Genomic DNA, 19,160 nt, shown 5'->3' with positions numbered 1-19,160 from the left:
CATAAACCTGTATGAAATTCATGCCGAAACTAAAAATCAGACTAAGAGAAAAGGTGTAACCTGAGCAAATACTCAGGTAATTTTCCTGAATTCATCAATCTCACATTAGTAAACATCTTGAACATTTTCTATTTCAACAGATTGTGATTTTTATTTTTAAATTACAACTTCACCTACCCCAGCTACCATAAAAATCCTGGTAAATAAATCACGTAAGACAATAAATACATGTGTTTGAAAGATGTGGCAGTGTTTTGCTTTTATTTCAAGAATAACAGTGCTAGAATATCCAGGAAAACAGCTCATACAACAATCACTTGAGTGGTTTGGAAATTCTGGAACTAACACGTCACATTTAACAGTCAACACTGCTATAACTGGAAGGAATTCTGGTGGTTTGGACATACGTGGAGCATGGGAGGATGGTTACCTACGTGCCATATGCAAAACTTATGATAAAACACATGGACAACTCTGAAATAAAAGAATTGTACATTCAGCAGAAAAGACATCATTATTACCAAAAGGAGCCAGGCAGGTAATTGAAATCAAAATAAACATAAATTTAGCTTATCGTTACTTTAAAACAAAAATAATCCTTCTTCAGTATATCTTAAAGAAAAGGTCCTACTGAAAAATCTTCAAAAATGAAGATGACATCTCCACTGTTAACTTAATATACCAGGTAAACCATGAGAAAAAATATCATTTCTGCTAGTTTACTTCAGTAACTTGTAACTAGTTACAGTTGAACATACTGATGCTTATGTGAATCAAGATCTTTCTTGCTTATTATGACTACCAAATACAATCTGTATCAGATTTTGCTTGAACATGGAAGATGTTTGCTGCTTTCTTGAAAATACAGCAAACCAGCGCATGAAGAAATGAGACCTTTGTGAGAAACACTGAACAAATATTCTTCATTTTTGGCTATGAATTTTCTTACATCTATATTGGAAAAATAATTGAAGTACCTTCTAAAAATTGTTGGGCTTTCTTTGCTTGTTTTTAACAGCTTCTATCACAGATTTCTCAAATTAGGCAATTTTATTCTGAGGTTGGTTTTTTTCCCCCCAACTGAGACTGGTTTGTTGGTATTGTTTCTAGACTGCATCATCTTTATTATGATCTTTACAGCTCTAAGGAAAAAAAAAAAAAAAAGCTGTCAGTTTCTTTTGAAGAAAGACATCAACCCTGAGGCATGAAGACTCTGTTCTGTTGATCACAATAATCATATTAAGTAAACCAATAAGATACTGGTACATTGTTTCACAGTTTGAATTTGGAGCTCTAGATGTTGATTCATGAGGTATGCACAAACAGACATGAAGACTTACACAAAAAATGTTCGGAAACAAAAGCTACAGAGAAGGATTGATCTCACTGAAATAACTCCACAGAATTGATACATCTTTCCACATCTCACACCAACAGAACAAAGCAGTTGGGCTGCTGGATTGTCCCACTGCTATTAAAATCTTGTAACACATCTAGAATCTGAATTCATAGAGGTGTAATGAAGGCATTCTGAACAAGAAATTTTCTTTGTTTAATTATAGCTTCATAGAAATAAAAGTCTATATCATCAGTAAATACAACCTGCTGCCTTCTCTCATCTGCATCCTATGAAAAAAAAAAAAAAATCAATAACAAAATTCAAATTACATTTACCATACCAGTGTTTTGCTTTCATCTCCTTACCCTTTTCACACTTCTCAAAGTGTATCTCCAAGCCAGTAATGTTAGCCACTTTAGATTACATAGCATAACTTCAAGTACCATATGAAAAGAATTACATTGGTTCCTGCAGTTTCTTGTCCTAGTTGATGATTTACATTAAATAATATCCAGTTATTATGTGCTTATATTTCTAATTGCTTACATTTTAAACTTTGATACTTGTGCAGATTTTGACAGCTTAAATGTATTTATTGTCCATATAAATAACAAAGTTAATAAATTGTGCAAAGAATAAGGTCATACTCATTATGGTGAATGGAGATAAAAGGAAGAAATTTATAATTGAAAAATGCTGTCTTGACCTTAGTGGCAAAATAGTGGCATAGAATTTAGAACTTAACCCTGCTACCATGTAGTTACCCTTAAAAAATACTTAGAATTATTATTCATAACTCAAGGAAAAAACTTGTGAAATGAAAGCTTCAGAAAAACATGCAAAAAAGTCACATGTGGTCAAAAGTTCCTTGTCCAGAGGAGCATAAGTATAAATAATTGTAAGAACCAATTGTGAGAAGCAGTTTGCCTGTTTATCTAGATTCTTTTCTTGGGAAAACCCTGGAGAAAAAGTGTTATACCTCTGCACTCCAAAGTGGGGGAGCATTTTTTATTTATTTTATGTTAAAATTCTTCTCTCTCTAAAATAGAGAAGAAATTTGAAATATGTAATGAATATACTTTCACATTTTCTTTAAGTCAATTCATAAAAGTTACTCAGTTTGTGTCCATGGTATTCTTGCCTAAGTCTGAAGCTCCTCTTAGCAGACATTAAATCCAGACGGTTGCTCCATGTGTCTAATGTTAATTCTGTCACCTTTATTTGACTCAGAATGGTAAACCTAAGATATTTAAAAATTAAATCTTTAGTAAGAGAAACACAATGGATAGCCCGATCAGGTAGGTATTTCTAAAACACTTTCATTACCTCTTTAGAAAGGTGGGAATGGAGAAATGTCCTTCTCTTATTGTTGTACAAAATAAAGAGGGTCAGGCTCACTGTCTCACACATAATGGTTCTAGCCAACACCCTTACTTCACTTATTTCTCTGTCAAGTCTCCCATTCCCTCACTATTGCATCAGGTTGTCATGCAGGAATTTCTCTCTCCCACTGCCAATTTCTCTCTTCCCCCACAGACATTTTGCAGTCCTCTGTGTCATGTGAGACATCAGGAAACATGCACTGAAAATACAGAAAAAGAGTCTAACCATCATTTCTGTGTGGCACAGTATTCATGAGGAACAATGTCTAAGAGGCACCCCAGCAGAATTTTGTAAAACTTTAGTTTTCCAATTTATTTCAAATTCTAATTCACTAAAACATTCCTGCACAGAAACAAAATACTGTGAATTTATACCTGCAGTAGGCTCAACTATCAGATGTATCTTTGGAGCATGCTGAGTTTCTCCCAGGGAGGTCTGTAAATCACAAGCAGAAACCTATTGAGGTAGATATTCAGTTGGTGCATATAGAACATATGCAGTCTGCTTGGTTCCTAGAGATTAGAAACTGAAAAAAAAAAAAAAAAGCATGCTCTGTGGAGACAATCTTCAGAATACAGAACACAACGTATAGCAAAAAGTCATGACTCCCAACTTCAAGAATATTTCAAGACTAAATTTTGAAACAGAAAAGGCTCATGAAATGTGCTCCCTAAGTTTCTTCTCCTACACAGATAAAACGTTTTACACAGAGCTTCTCAAAAAAAACAAAACAAAAAAAGAAAACTGGCATACTTTGAGCCCAGAAGAACAGATATTTTACAAGCTTCCATCAAACTGGAAACAGTTTTTACTCACAAACATAAGGTAATCATAACTAAAACTTTAACAGCAGCTCCACAGCTGCATTAAGCAATCTTATGATTGCTAAAACCAAGGAGATTTTAATCTTTATGCTTTTGAGAATTATAAGAAAAGATTATTTACATTGTTAAATTTAATACTACCACTAGCTTTTCCTTCCCTCAGTGGCAGTGATCGCTGTCAACCCTATAATGTTGCATATCACAACATGACAAGCAGAGAAGATAGCATTAAGAGCCTGTGGTTTGTTTTCTTACCCATTCTAAACCCCTAACATCCTACATAGAGTTGTAAACAATTTCATTTACAGAAAAAAATAAAAAATGAGTTCCCACAGGTAAAAGAAGTCCTTTCAGTAAGGGCAACAAAGTACACAAAAGCAGTTATAAAATTTTGGCATAGGTCTACTTGCATGGTCCATGTTGAGGAACTGTATGGAGAGAATGTATACAAAAGACAGAAAGGAGTAGGGGGTGATACAGTTGGTCACAAGATTAAGCTAAATGTCCAGAATTCTAGATAAAAATAAGACCAAGACTATTTCAAATCTATAAGCAAACAGCACTTCATAATAGCTAGCCACAGTGCACTGAATTCCTTTATTTCCTTAGCAGTTTTCTTGAGATGCATTAGATGATGGCACTGCCATGCAGCCAGATAATACAAGAATTATGAACTTTATCAGTACAGCAATTTTACTCTTAAGAAAACAGCTAATAAAGGTCTAATGAACAAGAAGATCTTTACCAGGAGCAAAAAAAGTCAAATTAAGTTTATGCCATAGATGTTCTTTCTCTCCTTTAAAATCCTATTAATATTTCTAGATTCATTCCATTGCAGGGGTAGGGAGAAGAAATAAATCAAATACATACAGAAACACACTCAACTGGCACTCGTTTTTTGTACAATTAAGCTTTAGTGAAAAATATACATCTTAAAACAAATGAAGTACAAATGTACAAAAATTCTTGAACTCATAAAAAATATATATAATACACTTTGCTACAGAGATATAAAACATTTAAAGTTTGCTAATCCTTTTTGATGACAGTGAAGTGATTTAAAGTCTAGAGGACTCCTGCTCCTCATCACTGCAATCAGATTTAAAGCAGACCTGCAAGAGAAGACAGAAACATAATTCAGTTGCAAAGATAACACTATTGTAGGGTGTTTGTTTCTTTTTTTTTAACCTTTAAAACCAGCTGAAGGCTTGCAAGCCGTGCTAGTATTTTTAGGAACCTTCTCAGTAGAAAGGCCTTAGGACAGTATAAACTGATTCAGCTTGGTAAAACCATGCTAAGACACAAGCTTTAAGTTCAGTTATGTGAGATTATTACTATACTTAACCATTCCTTCTATTCCTTCAATATAAATGTGGAAAAAGTGAATTCAGAAAGGTGAACTAAAAATAGCAGTACTCTTATACATTCCATTAGCACTGTACCATTTTACAGAGGCAAATTACCAGCTGATGACAAAAATCATCATCATGCAATTTTAATGTGGCTCTGTTGTGGCTATTAGCAAATTTAAAATTCTATTTCTGCTTGAAAGCCAAAGAAGTCCTAGAGGAGTTCCTCCTTCTGAAACGTACTAAGCTTCTGAAGAGAATCCTACTCCGTAGTGCAGGCATACTGAGCAAGCAGAATTATGTACAGTATCTTCAACTGAAAGTCTTTACAAACAGTTTACTTCTCAACAGCAATAAGCAAGGATATTGTCATGCCTTTTAGACAGTATTTCAGTATTCAGCTCATATAACTTCCACTTCTACTTTTTAATAAAGTTTTTCTGTAAGAGAGGCTGTGCATTATCAGAAGTTATGTAAGCATATGTTGTTTTGGTAAAGGAATTAAAGCTTCGTGCTGAAGTATATTAACATTTGTTTCATAACAGTTCTTCACACTCATTCATTTAGGAGTTATCTTTGCATAGCTTAATACACCACAATGATTTACTGGGAGTCCATCTTTGTAAAGGAAGAAGTTCTATGTTGCTGTGCCCAATCACACTAATTTTGGAGTTCACTATTCAGTTCTATACAAGTTTTTGCAAAAGGAGCCCTCAATTATCTCTCAAATCATTTACTCGTAAGTTCTACATAAACTATCAAAGGAGTACGACTGAAGTTAGTATCTCCAGAAAAGAAAGATGTGCAATACAGCGTTAGCAACATACAGTACTTCTTTCCCCTCCACAGGGGACAGCTAGCAAGCTAGAGAAAGCAGAATGCTGAAGGAGGAAAAAAACCCTGGATTTTATATGGGTTGTCACAGTTTCTGAAATGCAGTGCAGGGATAAAGGCATAAGCCAGGTTTCATTATTTAAGCATTCAGGGAAAAAAGCTTTTCCTATCATAAATCAACTTTAAAAACGCTCAAATTGAACAGATTTTAAGGTCTTACTGGTAATTGTCTTATAAAAGAAAACACCCTTACCTCTCCACTAAAAAGTCTGTGAAAGAAGCCTCTCTTTGGTTTAGGAGACCTCTCTCTGTCTGGTGACACAGTACCATCAGTTTCACATGCATTAATATCTTCAAAGCATCCTGTTTCAATCATCTTTGAAACATATAAAACATAAATTAAGTATCCATACAAGCCTCTCAAACACACTGCATTCATCACCCACTTACTCAGAGTGGTTACTCCTAACAAGCTAAAAATATGTCAGTTTCATGCTACTAAAACTACATCATTTGCAAACCTACTTGAAGGAAAGCACAAAATCTATATTAACTCTTCTTGAGCACTGAGACAAATTTAAAGAACAACAATATGAGCACTATCATGCAGGCAAGCACTAAGATGCTCCTTCCCTTTTGTAAAGAATTGCTCCTGCCTATAATGCAATGAGCATACATTTTTAGAATCAGAATGGATTCGCTTTGTGTATCATTAAATACTTGCTTTTCTTTTTGTCTGTTCAGCTCACTTCAGAACGCTCTAGCCTAACATTTTATACTATGGACTAAACTTCAAATGAGAATTATCAATACAGAATCCCAGACTGCTCATTCAGCAGCCTTAAAAGGAAGTCTCACTTTACTAACGTTGAATAGTTTGCTTTGAAACCACAGAAGAGGTAAGCTGTGATTCTGTATTACTAAGTCACTTGGATATTCTATTGATGCTTGGGCACGATACAGTGAAACAACAGCTTCCAAGCAAGCCTATTAGCTGTTTAACAGTATGAAAACTATCTGCCTATGAAGAGTAATACTTCATACATATGGCAGACGAACGACGAAAACATGGTGACAATGCTGCTGAAGTCTTGTTGATTGCAGTAAGATGTCACCTTTCATTTTACACATATTGCGGTCCTTCAATTTTTAGTAATTAAATCTTTTCTGAAATATATACCTCATTTTGCCAAGGGATTGAGACACAACCCGTAACAAATTTGGAATAGAAGTCATCATCTGTAGTATCCAGGTTCACTCCTTTTACTGTAGAGAACTGCTCTATGTCCAGGACATCTTTACAATACACGGCACGTGGCTGCAGTACAATACAAGATTACTTCATTAAGTTCTTTTTGCCCTAGGTGAGCAGACTAAATTACATTATATTACATAACAGAAATGCAAAAAACTTAACAGAATCTTGTCATAATGCATTTGGGGAGTTCCATCCATCCTGCAAGTAACAGAACAAGAGCATCAAAAGAAGAAGAGCATTCAGCATCTGTGATTTTCTTACTGGTCCTCACAGTTTATTGGTCCTCTGGCAGCTTCCTTTCAGCTCCAGAGTTGAACTCCTCAAAGCCAAACTTAATATGTTTAGTACCTGATCTGGGAAAGTTGAGTTTTCAGGGCTAACAGAAATCAGGCAGAAAGCTCTACAGTGACATACTATACTATCCTATAGCAGTATTCTCAGATGAAATGCCACAGAACAACTAGCCGAGAATATCTACAATGGTAATCTCCAGCCAATGTGAATAACTGTAGAAGTTTATCTGCAGTTCACATGACAACTGACACAGAATTATGCAGTTCATGCCTTTTTAGATACTAATCAAATCTGTCTCACCTACTTACATCTGGCAAAAATGGAGGCTCCAACATGTTAGCTTCCAGCCTCTTGAAGTTAATATTCTTGAAAATAGGATGTTGTTTCACAATAGCAGCTCCATTTTCCGTGCAACCCAGTCGCTCCCCTGGATTTTTCGCAAGTAACTGCAAAGATATGAGTAAAGAAGCTTCCTGGTGATATGATCTCTCAATTAAGAAGAAAAAACACAACCCTTCCTTTCTTGGTCTTTTAGAAGATGAACTTTATTGTGGTATCAAAACGAACTGGAAATTCAAATTACAACGTTGTAGACAAAAGAATCCTTAAAGAAAGATTGTTACTTTTTCTGGCAGTAAAGACTGGACCAAAAGTTGTATGAAATTATTTTAATTGATGCCACATTGAATAGCTTTTGCAGTAGGCTCTACTTTCAGGAAAAATTATAGAAAAAAATGTAGATCTGTGTAAGTAATTTATTTATTCTGCATAAACTAGTAAAGAAGTTTTTGAAGCTTTCTGTACAGGCACATTCCTTAATAAATTTAAGAGCACAGAAGATAAAAATACCCGCTGTCTTAAACAGGCTCTTTTAGAGAAGGGAGGTCATGTACAACTGCAATTTCTCCACATCCAGTATCAAAGCTGTACCCTATGGTCTAAAAAATGGTGCATTTTTCATTCACATGAGAGAGAAACCACTTTATGCTGCCTACCTTAAGTTTTAAAAAGTTCAGAATTATAAAAATTTGATAAAATAAACAAGTCATGGATTGTCAGAAATGTCCACTGGAACCAAAGAAAGATCTTGGTACCCTCACTACACCTCACTCCAGCCTTGAAAGAAATTCAATAGAAGACTAAAAGAAAGCAGCTCATCTCTACAAAGGGATTAGAAATTTAATTTTCAAACCTCTATGTCTCTTCACCCACCATCCTGCAAATGGATTTTGCCTCCTCAGAGAACTTGTCTGAATATGTTTCTTGGTCCTCCTTTACTCTCCGGTCAATCTCATCCCGTTTGACCCTTTCCTTGTGCTTCCTGAATGGCGACTGTCCTTCAATCATTTCATAAATTAAGCAACCAAGACCCCACCAATCTGGGCTGAACGTGTATTTTTCATTTTTGAGCACTTCTGGAGCTACAAAAATAGACAAAAAACACACAATAATTTAATTAATACTCTTTTGGTACTGTACAAAAGGTCTTTAAGCAACCCCTTTTTCTTGAAGAAATGTTAATTCCTACACTGAATACTGTGTGTATCCAACAGAAGCATTTAAGTGTTTTAAAACAATCAGATTTTTTAATAAGATTAGAAGAAATTAGGTGTTTTCTTGGAAGTTCTACCTAAAGTTACAGTTCCCAAAGTTAACTTTTCCCATTTATTAAGAAAGTTTAAAACTGACTACCAGTATCTTCCACCACGTATTAAAATCTTTCTCTGCAGAACCAGTGCAGCTCTTTGGTCGTTCAAGCTTGCTGGTAAAACATAACTAGCAAAGGATATTTCACATACCCATGTAACCAACAGTGCCAACTCGTCCTCTGACCGTTTCTCCTTCTGGAATCTGCACAGCTAATCCAAGATCTGAAATTCTAATATGTCCTGTTCGTATTAAGATAAAAAACTGTCAGCAAATAATAAAAATATCACTTTTATAACGAGAAATTTCTCTTGCACACCTCATCAAAAACACCTAAATCATTAAAATATTCATATATCTCATAGAACTAAGCTTCTTTAACTAGAAAGAAGTCCCCACCTTTTTTCCCCCCTTTTTTAAACTTGTAACAGAACAGAAGTACCAAAGGTCACACATACAGGAAAAAAAAAAGTTAAGTGCTCTATTCCTAGCTTTGGTATTGGCTGCAACTCCAGTATAAAAAGAAATTAATGCCTGCTTATATGGAGTTCTGTATGTACACATTAGAGATTTTTATTTTTCCATTCTGTATTCCCCTCTACAAAAAATCTAGCTTTCCTAACAAAACATCAGAATTTAATCCATTTATTTCCAGTCAGGGAACTGTAGTCTGTACTGAAGTATCAGGTCTTCCTCTAATGAAGAGCACCCTAGTAATGCTAAGTGCAAGCAATATGCTACTTTTCTTTCTGCATAGGAGTAGGGACAGAAATTCCTAACCAGAACCTACTCTGAACTGTTGATGTTATAACATGCCAGAGTCAGTCCAGACCATTCAAGGATTTGTTTGTGTTTTTGTTTAGTTTTATTTCTGGTCTAGAAAGCTTCCTAGGTACTGCATCACCCCGCTAGGTATCCCGTTCAAATGCTTGACATTCATTTGCACCTGTTTTCTTTGTCATTCAAAAAGCAGTGCAGCATCAGCGTTAGTTATTGTTAGCATATTAATTTCTTTTTTACGTATGCTAAATAATCATGGTGTGGGGAAAGACTAGAAAAACTTAAGTGCCACTTTTTATGCTGGTTAGAAATAATTAAATGCTCCTGAGCAGTAAATGCTATTTTAAATATTCAGATGCTCTTCTGTTCCCCAACATCTTATGAACCCCTTTGTCAAGTGCAGGATCTGAGCTCCTGAAGCCATTTTCTAATTAGCCTCCTCTGCTCTCTGGAACAAGATCAGAATATCCCTGCCAGAAAGAAAGCATTCTAGTGCAGTCCTGTACAGCTACATTTTTCCTCAAAGAAGCCTGTCACTTTTGCTAGACATTGCTGGAGAGAAGAATTAAAGAATGTATTTGATGTGTACCAAAGCTTTAGCTGTTGCAAAGTGACTTCTCCCAAGCATCTTTTTCAAAGTTTATCAGTCAGAACACGCTGACTTCAAAGACTAAAAATAAATCCTGTGTTAACGACTCCAAAAGCAGTTTTTCCTTTAACTGAAATACTCAGCAATTACAAGATCAAACTGGTAATACTCAGCCACAGCTTAAGAGAAGGTAATTGCTGCACATGTTCTACAGTGAGTTCAAAAGATTTCGTTAAGTTTAATACAAAGTCATTAAAGAACATTAATTTGGCTTCTGGGGAAAAAAAAAGAAAAATGTATTTTTTCATATTGATTTGACTCTCCCAAGCCACATCTACACTAGTAACCATCAGAACTTCTGTTTTTGTTGAAGTGTTGAAACGAACACTCACACCTCGGATTTCTTTCCTCTTTATTGCTTGACATCATATTTTACTCTTTAGGTGTAACTCTGACCTCAAAGCTAATAAATTAATGTAGTAAGATAAACAAAAAGACAAATAAAAAGAAATCCAACTAAGTTTTAATCTTATTAAATCAAAGGAAAGGGAGAAGGAAAGAAAAAAGGTCATTATGAGAGGAGAAATGGATCCCTTTCACATTACATGTAATTTCTCACTCTCTTAACCCCAGTATTTTTTCACATTCTCTAAGAAATAGGGACAGTTTTAATTTACTAATGAAAATACACTAGACTTAGTATTTGTCACTCAAGTCCCTCCTATCACAAAGATACACTGTGCAAGAAATTAAAGAGATTAAAAAGTATGTTCTGTAACTCCTGATTTCAAAATTAATTTCAATTATTTACTTACCACAGTCGTCAAGGAGTATATTTTCAGGCTTCAGATCTCTATTAATTAAAATAAATAAAAGTGTTAATTATACAGAGGTCAAGATTATCACTTATCATGAAATGTAACTGGGGCAATATAGGACTTCTGATAACGATTCTGATTAAGGAGGTTCTTCCAGATCATACCGACATACAAAAAAAAAAAAAGCTGCAAAGTTGAGGACCTATAAAACAAACAGTATAACCACAGAACTCTTGAGTTGCCTAAATCTTTACCCTATTTAGGTTAAAATAGCAATTTCACAGATGAGAGTCTCTAGATAACACCAGCATCTTTACACTAAAGCAACTTACATCCAGCTTGTGCTCATAAACTAAAGAGAATTAAAGAGCTTTCTCCTGAGCATATCAGCCATGTAACTTCACAAGTTAAAACAAGCCAGTACTTGCTGCAGCTTGATGCTCTACTCAGTTTGTTTCTTTTGGATGCGCAGCTTCATTAGAAACATTCTTCTGCAATTAAATGGCAGCAAAAGTCAGGAAAGAGTTAAAGAGGTATTAATTTTTCTTTTTTTAATGTTACAATTGTACTCTTACAGATGCTGAAAAAGAAGCTCTTCATGTACAACTACAACAAGATAAGGTACTAGTATAAAAAGCAGGAAACTGTGAATAACTTAAATGAAATAGTTTGAGAAAGGATCATTCTAGCAGTTACATTCGAAATGAAACATACAAACGTTTCTTCAAATCTGCGTTACCTTTTCTCTCCAGATATTGCTAAATTCATGCTCCCTATAAATCTTTAAGTCTGAACAGTCCCTGTAATGGGACCTTCGATTCACATCAGATACAGGTTTATAATATCAGGGAAACCAGGAGATACTAAGATTAAAAGAAAAAAAAAAACACAACAAAATTCATCTCAAATTTTAGGCAGAAGCAAGTCTACTGTAAAACACATAATGAACATTCAGATGAGTTCAAGTAAACAGATCTAAAAACTTCTATCCAGTTCCCAGAAATCTGATTAAAGCCTAACCTAAAACATAATACACAGAGAAACATCTTAATCAAAGCTAATTCTGTTCTTCGATCCACCAACAGTTGATATTAGAACTTACTGAAGCTAGAATTCTAGTTGTGTAACACTATTAGTTTCTAGGCCAAACAGTTAACAAGAAGTAAAGCTCTGAAACGTCAAGAATTTAGCTACCAATTCTAGCTTTGGGATGCACTGGGGCATCATCTTTCTCCCTCGTCTGTTCCTCCACTGTGAGAGAAGCCAAAGTTTCTGTAGAAATACACAGGCCTTGGTCCTGCAGTGGACAACAGACTACCTCAACTGAAAAGCAAGCTCAGAATGAGAGCCAAAAACAATTCTAGGAACAGGAGCTTCAGCTTTCCTCTCATAAAGCAGACTTTATGTCTGCAGTCTTCACAAAACAAAGGTGCATGTTGAAAACAGACTGAAAAATATATGTATTTTTTAAATTGAAGCAAGCATGCACTGCTCTGTTTATGCTACAGCTTATACCACCATACCTTTTAGAACAGAGGCATTTGCTCCACACTCTGTCTCATGCAAATCCTGATTTCAATCTACCTATTATCAAACATTTTGTGTAACGGATTAACAACTCTGCTACTGCTTGTTCCTGTGTTTACTTACTTTTCTGATGGCACCAACACATGGCCAGTTACAGAGAGTTTCACAAACTAACACAAAACATGTGAACTGGCTCAATCCCTACCAGGCAGAACAGGGCCCTCCTTCCAGATCTGCACCTGTTCTTCTAATCCAGTGGGAACTCCTCTCGCAGAATGGCACAGCCACCTCCAGGGTACTCAGCACAGCTCTGATAGCACTGCTGACATTGAGCAGTAGCTTTCATACTGACATGTGGCCCATACTCTAAAAACTGATGTTAAAAGAGAAGAAAGATAGGCCTGGCTTTTGCACATTGAGGCATTTTGCTACTGATGGCAACACGTGCCAAATATAATAGAATTTAACATTACAACTGCCTTACATTAGAACTGCCATTCTAGATCTGAACAAACTAACAAGATGAATTGATTTTAGTTTCATCTACTGATGCCTCCTTGCATTGAGGAATTTCATTTCAGAATTTCTGAATTTTCCTTCTTCCACTGCCTTTACAGCACACTTAACTGTGAACATATATGGATAATCACAAAAATATATTTTCAATAGAATTAGCCGCTTTAACAGTTTATGCTGTTTACCTTCAGAAATAGTTTCATTTAAAATTCCTTCTTTAAAGGTAGAGAATGAATATTGTAATAGGTCCCGTGATCTTATCAGTATTAAATATTTATAAAACAGCCAGAGTAGAACACTCCTTGCTCCAGAAAACAAACAAATATTAGTTACCTCCACAGGAGAACAAACTGCAATATCAATGAAGATATAGCTCAGGTGGTTTTGTCCCCCACAACATTATGACTGCAGGTGACCAGAATTTTATTCTCACTAAAGAAATTATAATTATGGCCAATTTTTCCAACCCTTTTGGTTCATCAATCATACACAGTCATGTACCGACTTCTAAGTGCACTGCCTTTAAGATGCTTACAGAGGATTTCAATCACATAAGATGTCACTGCAATTAGTGACAGATTGTTTCTATGATCCTTTTTCAGTTTATGATTATAAAAACGTAGAACTTAACACAATGCTCCTAAATAGATTATACAAAAAGAAATAAGGAAATATGAAGCAAAAAATCTAGATCAGGATAAAAAAAAAACTACTTTTAGCAAAGAAGAAAAAAACAAGACTTTTGCATGAAGTTGGTCATTCTTTATTAATAGGAGTAGGGCAAAAATAGTTCTACAGAGAACATAAAATTATCCAACCATTTTCTAAATTTAGCCCTCAAATGCATTTGAGCTGACATCGTATAACCAGAGTCACCTTTAATCTGTTTACATTTTGGGCAGGAACCCCCTCACTATGTTCTATACCTAATTGTTTAAATAATGACATAATGCCTTCAGGTATTATGATTAAATTTAAGCCCTTTCTTCTTCCCCCTGAGAGTACAGAATATTCAGTTGGTAACACCTGCACTGTCTCTTTGTCTTTCATTATAAGATGAGGACTAAAAAAAAGTCTTATAAGATGCAATTTCACTCAGGAGCTGCTTGTGAAACTACTTTTCTGCTTCCTCAATTTGTAGCAGCACATACCAATTTCTAATAATTAGAAATCAGTTGCATAGTAGCACAAAAAAAGGGACACATTTTGACTCCAAGACCACTCCAAAGTAAGCAGTTAGAGACGATGCTAGGATTCAAGGTGTTTGATTATCTAGTATGCAAATTGTTAACAAGTTGAACACAAGGGCTGTGGGTTTAGGTTTTGGTTTTTAAACAATTACTTGTTTGGGAAACATGAAATGACCTGCTTGTAGCTGATTCACATGAGAACAATGAGCAAAACCGGGACTCTTAAATTTACCCTCTCTTCCCTTTTGCCAAAATACACTGCACATCATTGCAAGACTGGCCAAATCTCTTTAGGGAACAATGCATAAACAGCCTGATTTATTCTGTGGTTCTGCACTTTCCATGAGACTGACTGCTGTGTAGGTATGTTAATTTTCCATACTGAGGACAGAAAAGGCTCACTACATTAGCATTATGCAAGACTAACTTTTTTACCCTTTTACATACCACGCAAGGCAGCAAAGCACTTCAATCTCCTGTTAACATCTACTTTAGAATGGACACGCAATGCCATGTTCCCAAAAAGTATTTATTTATTTGTATTGATAATTAATTTGGTTTATAATTTTCTATCACTTTGCAATTGTTTTTAATGTTTTAGGATATATCAGGTATCAGGATTGGAATAAACAGTAAGATGACAAATATTAGTAATTCTGAAGAATGTCAGAAAGACTATTACAAATTACTGTGAAGATAAAGTACAAGCTCATTTTAACAAAAAATAATTTGTATGTTCAATGCTGAACAGACATGGTGATGCCAAGGTATGAGTTACAGAAGACTGTACTGACCTGTAAACAATTCTCTCCTTCTGCAAATCCTCCAGACCACAGCACAGTTCTGCAGCATAGAAAATAGCCCTTTCTTCATCAAAGCCAGGATTTCCCATGTTATATATGTGAAACTTCAAATCCCCTCCATTCATTATGGTTAACACTAAACACAGGGCATCTTTTGTCTCGTATGTATAGGATAAACTAACCTAAAAAGAACAGAAGGGAGATGACGACCATTATTCACTCTAACTCCAATACAATTCTCAGATCCTTCTTCCAATATAAGAAAAATATGAAGTCGTTTAAAAAAGCAAATATGAATACACCAGCAAACCAGAGAGCTGTTACTGCCCAGTAAGATTACACCTTGAGACGTCCTCCTACAAAAACTCTGCACAGAACTGTTTGTAATCACATACAATTCTGGTTATTACACCAATCATTTATCTTTGCAGTCACACATTCTCAAAATCAATTACAAAATGTCATGCCCATAAGCCCCTGAAAAGACTGAAACTGAGCAAACAATGCCATACAAACTCACAAGAACAAGATCAGAAGTAGATACTTACTACAAACCTACTATTCACTTTTTCCAGAATTCTTTTTTCATTTAGAGCCATGGATTCTCCTTTCCTCTTCTTTATTCTCTTTTTTTCTAGCTTCTTACAAGCATACATTTTTCCTGTTGCACGTACTTGACAAGCACACACCTAGAAAGGAGATGGAAAGCATGTAAGAGACGTGAACTTTATGCATACATATATACACGCACACCAAAATTTATTCTGCTTTATTTTCCCTAAGCTCTTAAACAATTTCAGAAAAATAAGAGGTCTGTAAGTATCTATTAAGTACTTTCACCCAAACAACTTAAGAGGGTCACAAAAACTGTAACAGAAATGGAAAATAAGAGGTTACACAGGAGCCAATGCTTTTTGCTAAAGCTCAGTAAAACAGCAGATCTTGTGTTGATGAAACTCTTGACTTTGGAAACTGCAGGACATAGGACTAACATCCACATCATATTCAAGGAGAAGAAAGGTTAGTTTAGTAATCGTCCTGTCCCTTCAAAACAGAGATACATTTGTAATATCGAGAAAAAAACAGAGCCTTATAAACAGAGTGAAATAAATTTAGGTTTTCACACTGAGTTCAGGAATGTAACTCATAATTACAAGGTAGGAACAAAACTATGCTCTCATCACCAGTTAAATTAAAAATTTTAAACAGAAGGAATTATTGCAATAGACGGGGCAGTTTCCTCCAGCTTTGTGCATGACCTATAATATTGAGACTAGCACATTAAAGTGTTTTAGATCAATGACAGTTCACCAGTTGACATCAAAATTTAGATTGTTAGAGACAAGAGTTAAACCTGCTTTTCCTCTGTATTAACCTTTAAGGATGGCCTCACAGAAAAATGCCTCTGTACTCACCTCTCCAAATCCACCTTTTCCAAGAACTCGGTAATGCCTAAACGTGTGTTTGGTTACTGGTTGCCTGATAAGAAGGAAACAAATAATGCAACAAGAATTATAAGAATTTGCAGACCCCTTTCCACCCCAAAATCTGTCTTCAATTTGCCCTTCCTGTTCTTTAACATCTGGCTGAATAACAGTTGCCTTCACTTCATGAAGATAGCACATAATAAATTGAATTCAAAACGAGAGGGGAATTCTGACTGGAAATATGGGTTCCCCTCTGTAAGTAAATACTACTTATACCAAATACGGAGCTAAACACTAACAGGAGTTCCCAAGATTGGTATCCCATTACACACTTAACAATAAATTCGCATTTACTTTATGCAGATTCACTGCATAAAGACTCTTGAACAAATACTTCAGTTAGCTCATCAACACTTCCATTGTCCTGGAGTCATCCTTGAATCTTGTCTTTCAGATCATGATTTTTCTAACAGGCATTGTGTAACAAGCAGAACAGTTCAGAAAGCCTAACAGAATTATAACATCAAAGTTATTGAAGTACACTTACTTCTCCAGCCATTTCCACTGTAAAAACCGGGAAAAATATACACTTTCTTGGTAAGCTTCAAAAGGTCTCCTGCTCAGGTATTCATGGACAATTCTAGCAACAGGAAAATAAATTCAGACTTGCACTGAAAAACTGATGATCAGCGTAATTAGTGTAGCAGCAGGCAGAAACACTGTCACTGCACTTATTAATGGTTTTAACCTAGATGTCTCGAAATGAGCTGCAATCATAGGAAACTATTCCTTGCCAGACCACTAGTAAATGCCAAAATAACTGCTACATACAGTAATCAGGAAGTTTAAGCACTGTATTCACATTATCTGTCTTCAAGCCCACCTAAACATCAGCCAACCAGCAGCTACACAATGCAGTTATGACCCCAAAATATGACCTATGAAAGGTATTTACAGGAAAGGATCTACGAGATTTTATACGTCCTTTTGACTTGGATGAGTGAAGTTTCACTCTATGGTTTGAAATTGGAATACTAAATAACACATGCAAATCTGAATTCCATGCATCTTTATTGCTTCCCTCTTAAACTAAGCACACCATGGTAATTAGGAACACAAGTCATTCAAACCATATGCAGACATTTACTGGACAATGGAAAGACAGATCTTCCATTTGAGACATGTTTTAGTAGGTGTTCTGACACATCCCTTTCAATCTTCTAATCTCAGGTAGTTATAAAGCACACTTATTTTTGTTGCCACGGTGATGACCCAAGCAGTGACAAAACATGTTGTAAGCCTCCAGACGTGATCAAGCATGCCTTGAAAAACCAGTAATATTAGAAACATGAAGGCTTTCCAAAGACATGCAACACTGGTAAACAGGTATCGTTCCTCCAAGAAAAGCCTTCACTGCTGCAGCTGTGTGAAATGTTGCTGCATGATTTCAGAACAAAGTCTGTGTGCGATAAGTATCATAATCAATCCTCTAATCAGTCATGTTAGGGGAAGAATAATTAACCTGTTTTCCAGAACCATGAATCGTCTAACACTGCTCACAAACCTTTCACATGCCAATTTACAACTTTATTCTTTATAAATGCTTTCATCGTGGAAGAGAGCACACTCAAATGTAAAATATATAATGATGAAATAGCATTCTAACTTAAAGCATATTACTTGTTAACAGATAAAATAGCATTAGATCTTCAAGAGACTTCAGCAAAAATAGCGTTAAGAAAAAAACTCAAAGAAAAAAGCAAATGAATAATTTACAAAAGAAACTATCTGTTTCAAATCTTTCACCTACACTCATGTCAGAGACACACTTCTGGGAGTAATAATTTCACCTTTCATCTGTCTCGGGAACAGAAGTTTACCTTGTGATATTAAAACATAGTACTGTGCATTTTAACCTACCTAGTACAATCCACAAAAAGATCTTTAGAAGGGTTCTCTTCCAGTCTTGCTTTACATTCATTTACTGTTTCCTGAGGTATTTCTGGCAAGTGTGCTGCAGACTTAATTTAAAAAAAAAAAAACAATAAATAAAAAAAGGCAACAATAAAAGCAATATTGTAATTAATAGAATGAGTAAAAGTTCTGCTCCAGGAAAAGAAAAGGAATGTTTTGGCTAACAAGGAAACTAAGAAAGTCTTTTTTTTTTCGTCCCCCCAGTTAAGAACTGCAATAACATTCAATGCATTTCTGTTTCAATAACCTGAGAAACAAGTTTGGCTATAATGCAACAATTTTCTTTTTCTTTCGGTAGGCCTACCACCACAAAAGTAAGTTACCTATTTGCTTTGGAAGGATGGAATGGAGAGAACAGAAACACCCAGTCTGGGACACAATTTCAAACTAGCCCAAAATGTTTTTCACCAAAACAGCATGTGAATTATGATAGCCCCAAAGAAACTATTTGAGGGGATAATGGTAAACCCGGAATCTGCTTCTAAAGCAGCAAAAAAGGTATTAATGTGGGGCAAGGCCTTTTCAAGAGGGCCAAATCAAGAGAAGCAGCAGAAGAAACTAATATAGAAAGCAAATGTGCTATTACATATCAATAGAAAAGCCTCCAT

At 35.4% G+C, this 19,160-nt stretch overlaps 1 protein-coding gene across 3 annotated transcripts in view; it reads right to left on the bottom strand.

The window, feature by feature from the left end:
• Positions 1 to 233: 233 nt before the first annotated feature.
• Positions 234 to 19,160, bottom strand: part of GRK4 (G protein-coupled receptor kinase 4) — a 36,049-nt gene continuing 17,122 nt past the window's right edge. For 2 of the 3 annotated variants that reach the window (XM_052683079.1, XM_052683078.1), the window contains exons 5-16: positions 18,499 to 18,599; positions 17,126 to 17,218; positions 16,567 to 16,630; positions 15,700 to 15,840; positions 15,143 to 15,333; positions 11,113 to 11,150; positions 9,081 to 9,170; positions 8,494 to 8,702; positions 7,590 to 7,727; positions 6,910 to 7,047; positions 5,983 to 6,105; positions 234 to 4,658 (exon numbers count right to left, since the gene is read on the bottom strand). In XM_052683079.1, the coding sequence (XP_052539039.1) occupies positions 4,605 to 4,658; positions 5,983 to 6,105; positions 6,910 to 7,047; positions 7,590 to 7,727; positions 8,494 to 8,702; positions 9,081 to 9,170; positions 11,113 to 11,150; positions 15,143 to 15,333; positions 15,700 to 15,840; positions 16,567 to 16,630; positions 17,126 to 17,218; positions 18,499 to 18,599 (1,380 nt within the window). In that variant the 3' untranslated portion in view covers positions 234 to 4,604. Of the gene's footprint in view, positions 4,659 to 5,982; positions 6,106 to 6,909; positions 7,048 to 7,581; positions 7,728 to 8,493; positions 8,703 to 9,080; positions 9,171 to 11,112; positions 11,151 to 15,142; positions 15,334 to 15,699; positions 15,841 to 16,566; positions 16,631 to 17,125; positions 17,219 to 18,498; positions 18,600 to 19,160 lie in introns of those variants that run through there. The other variant, XR_008206843.1, reaches the window with a different exon arrangement.

Source organism: Tympanuchus pallidicinctus, unplaced genomic scaffold (assembly GCF_026119805.1).
Source record: "Tympanuchus pallidicinctus isolate F22 unplaced genomic scaffold, pur_lepc_1.0 scaffold2, whole genome shotgun sequence".
NCBI lineage: Eukaryota > Metazoa > Chordata > Aves > Galliformes > Phasianidae > Tympanuchus > Tympanuchus pallidicinctus.
Note: the sequence above shows the minus strand (reverse complement) of the source record. Positions and strands in the feature narration are given on the sequence as shown.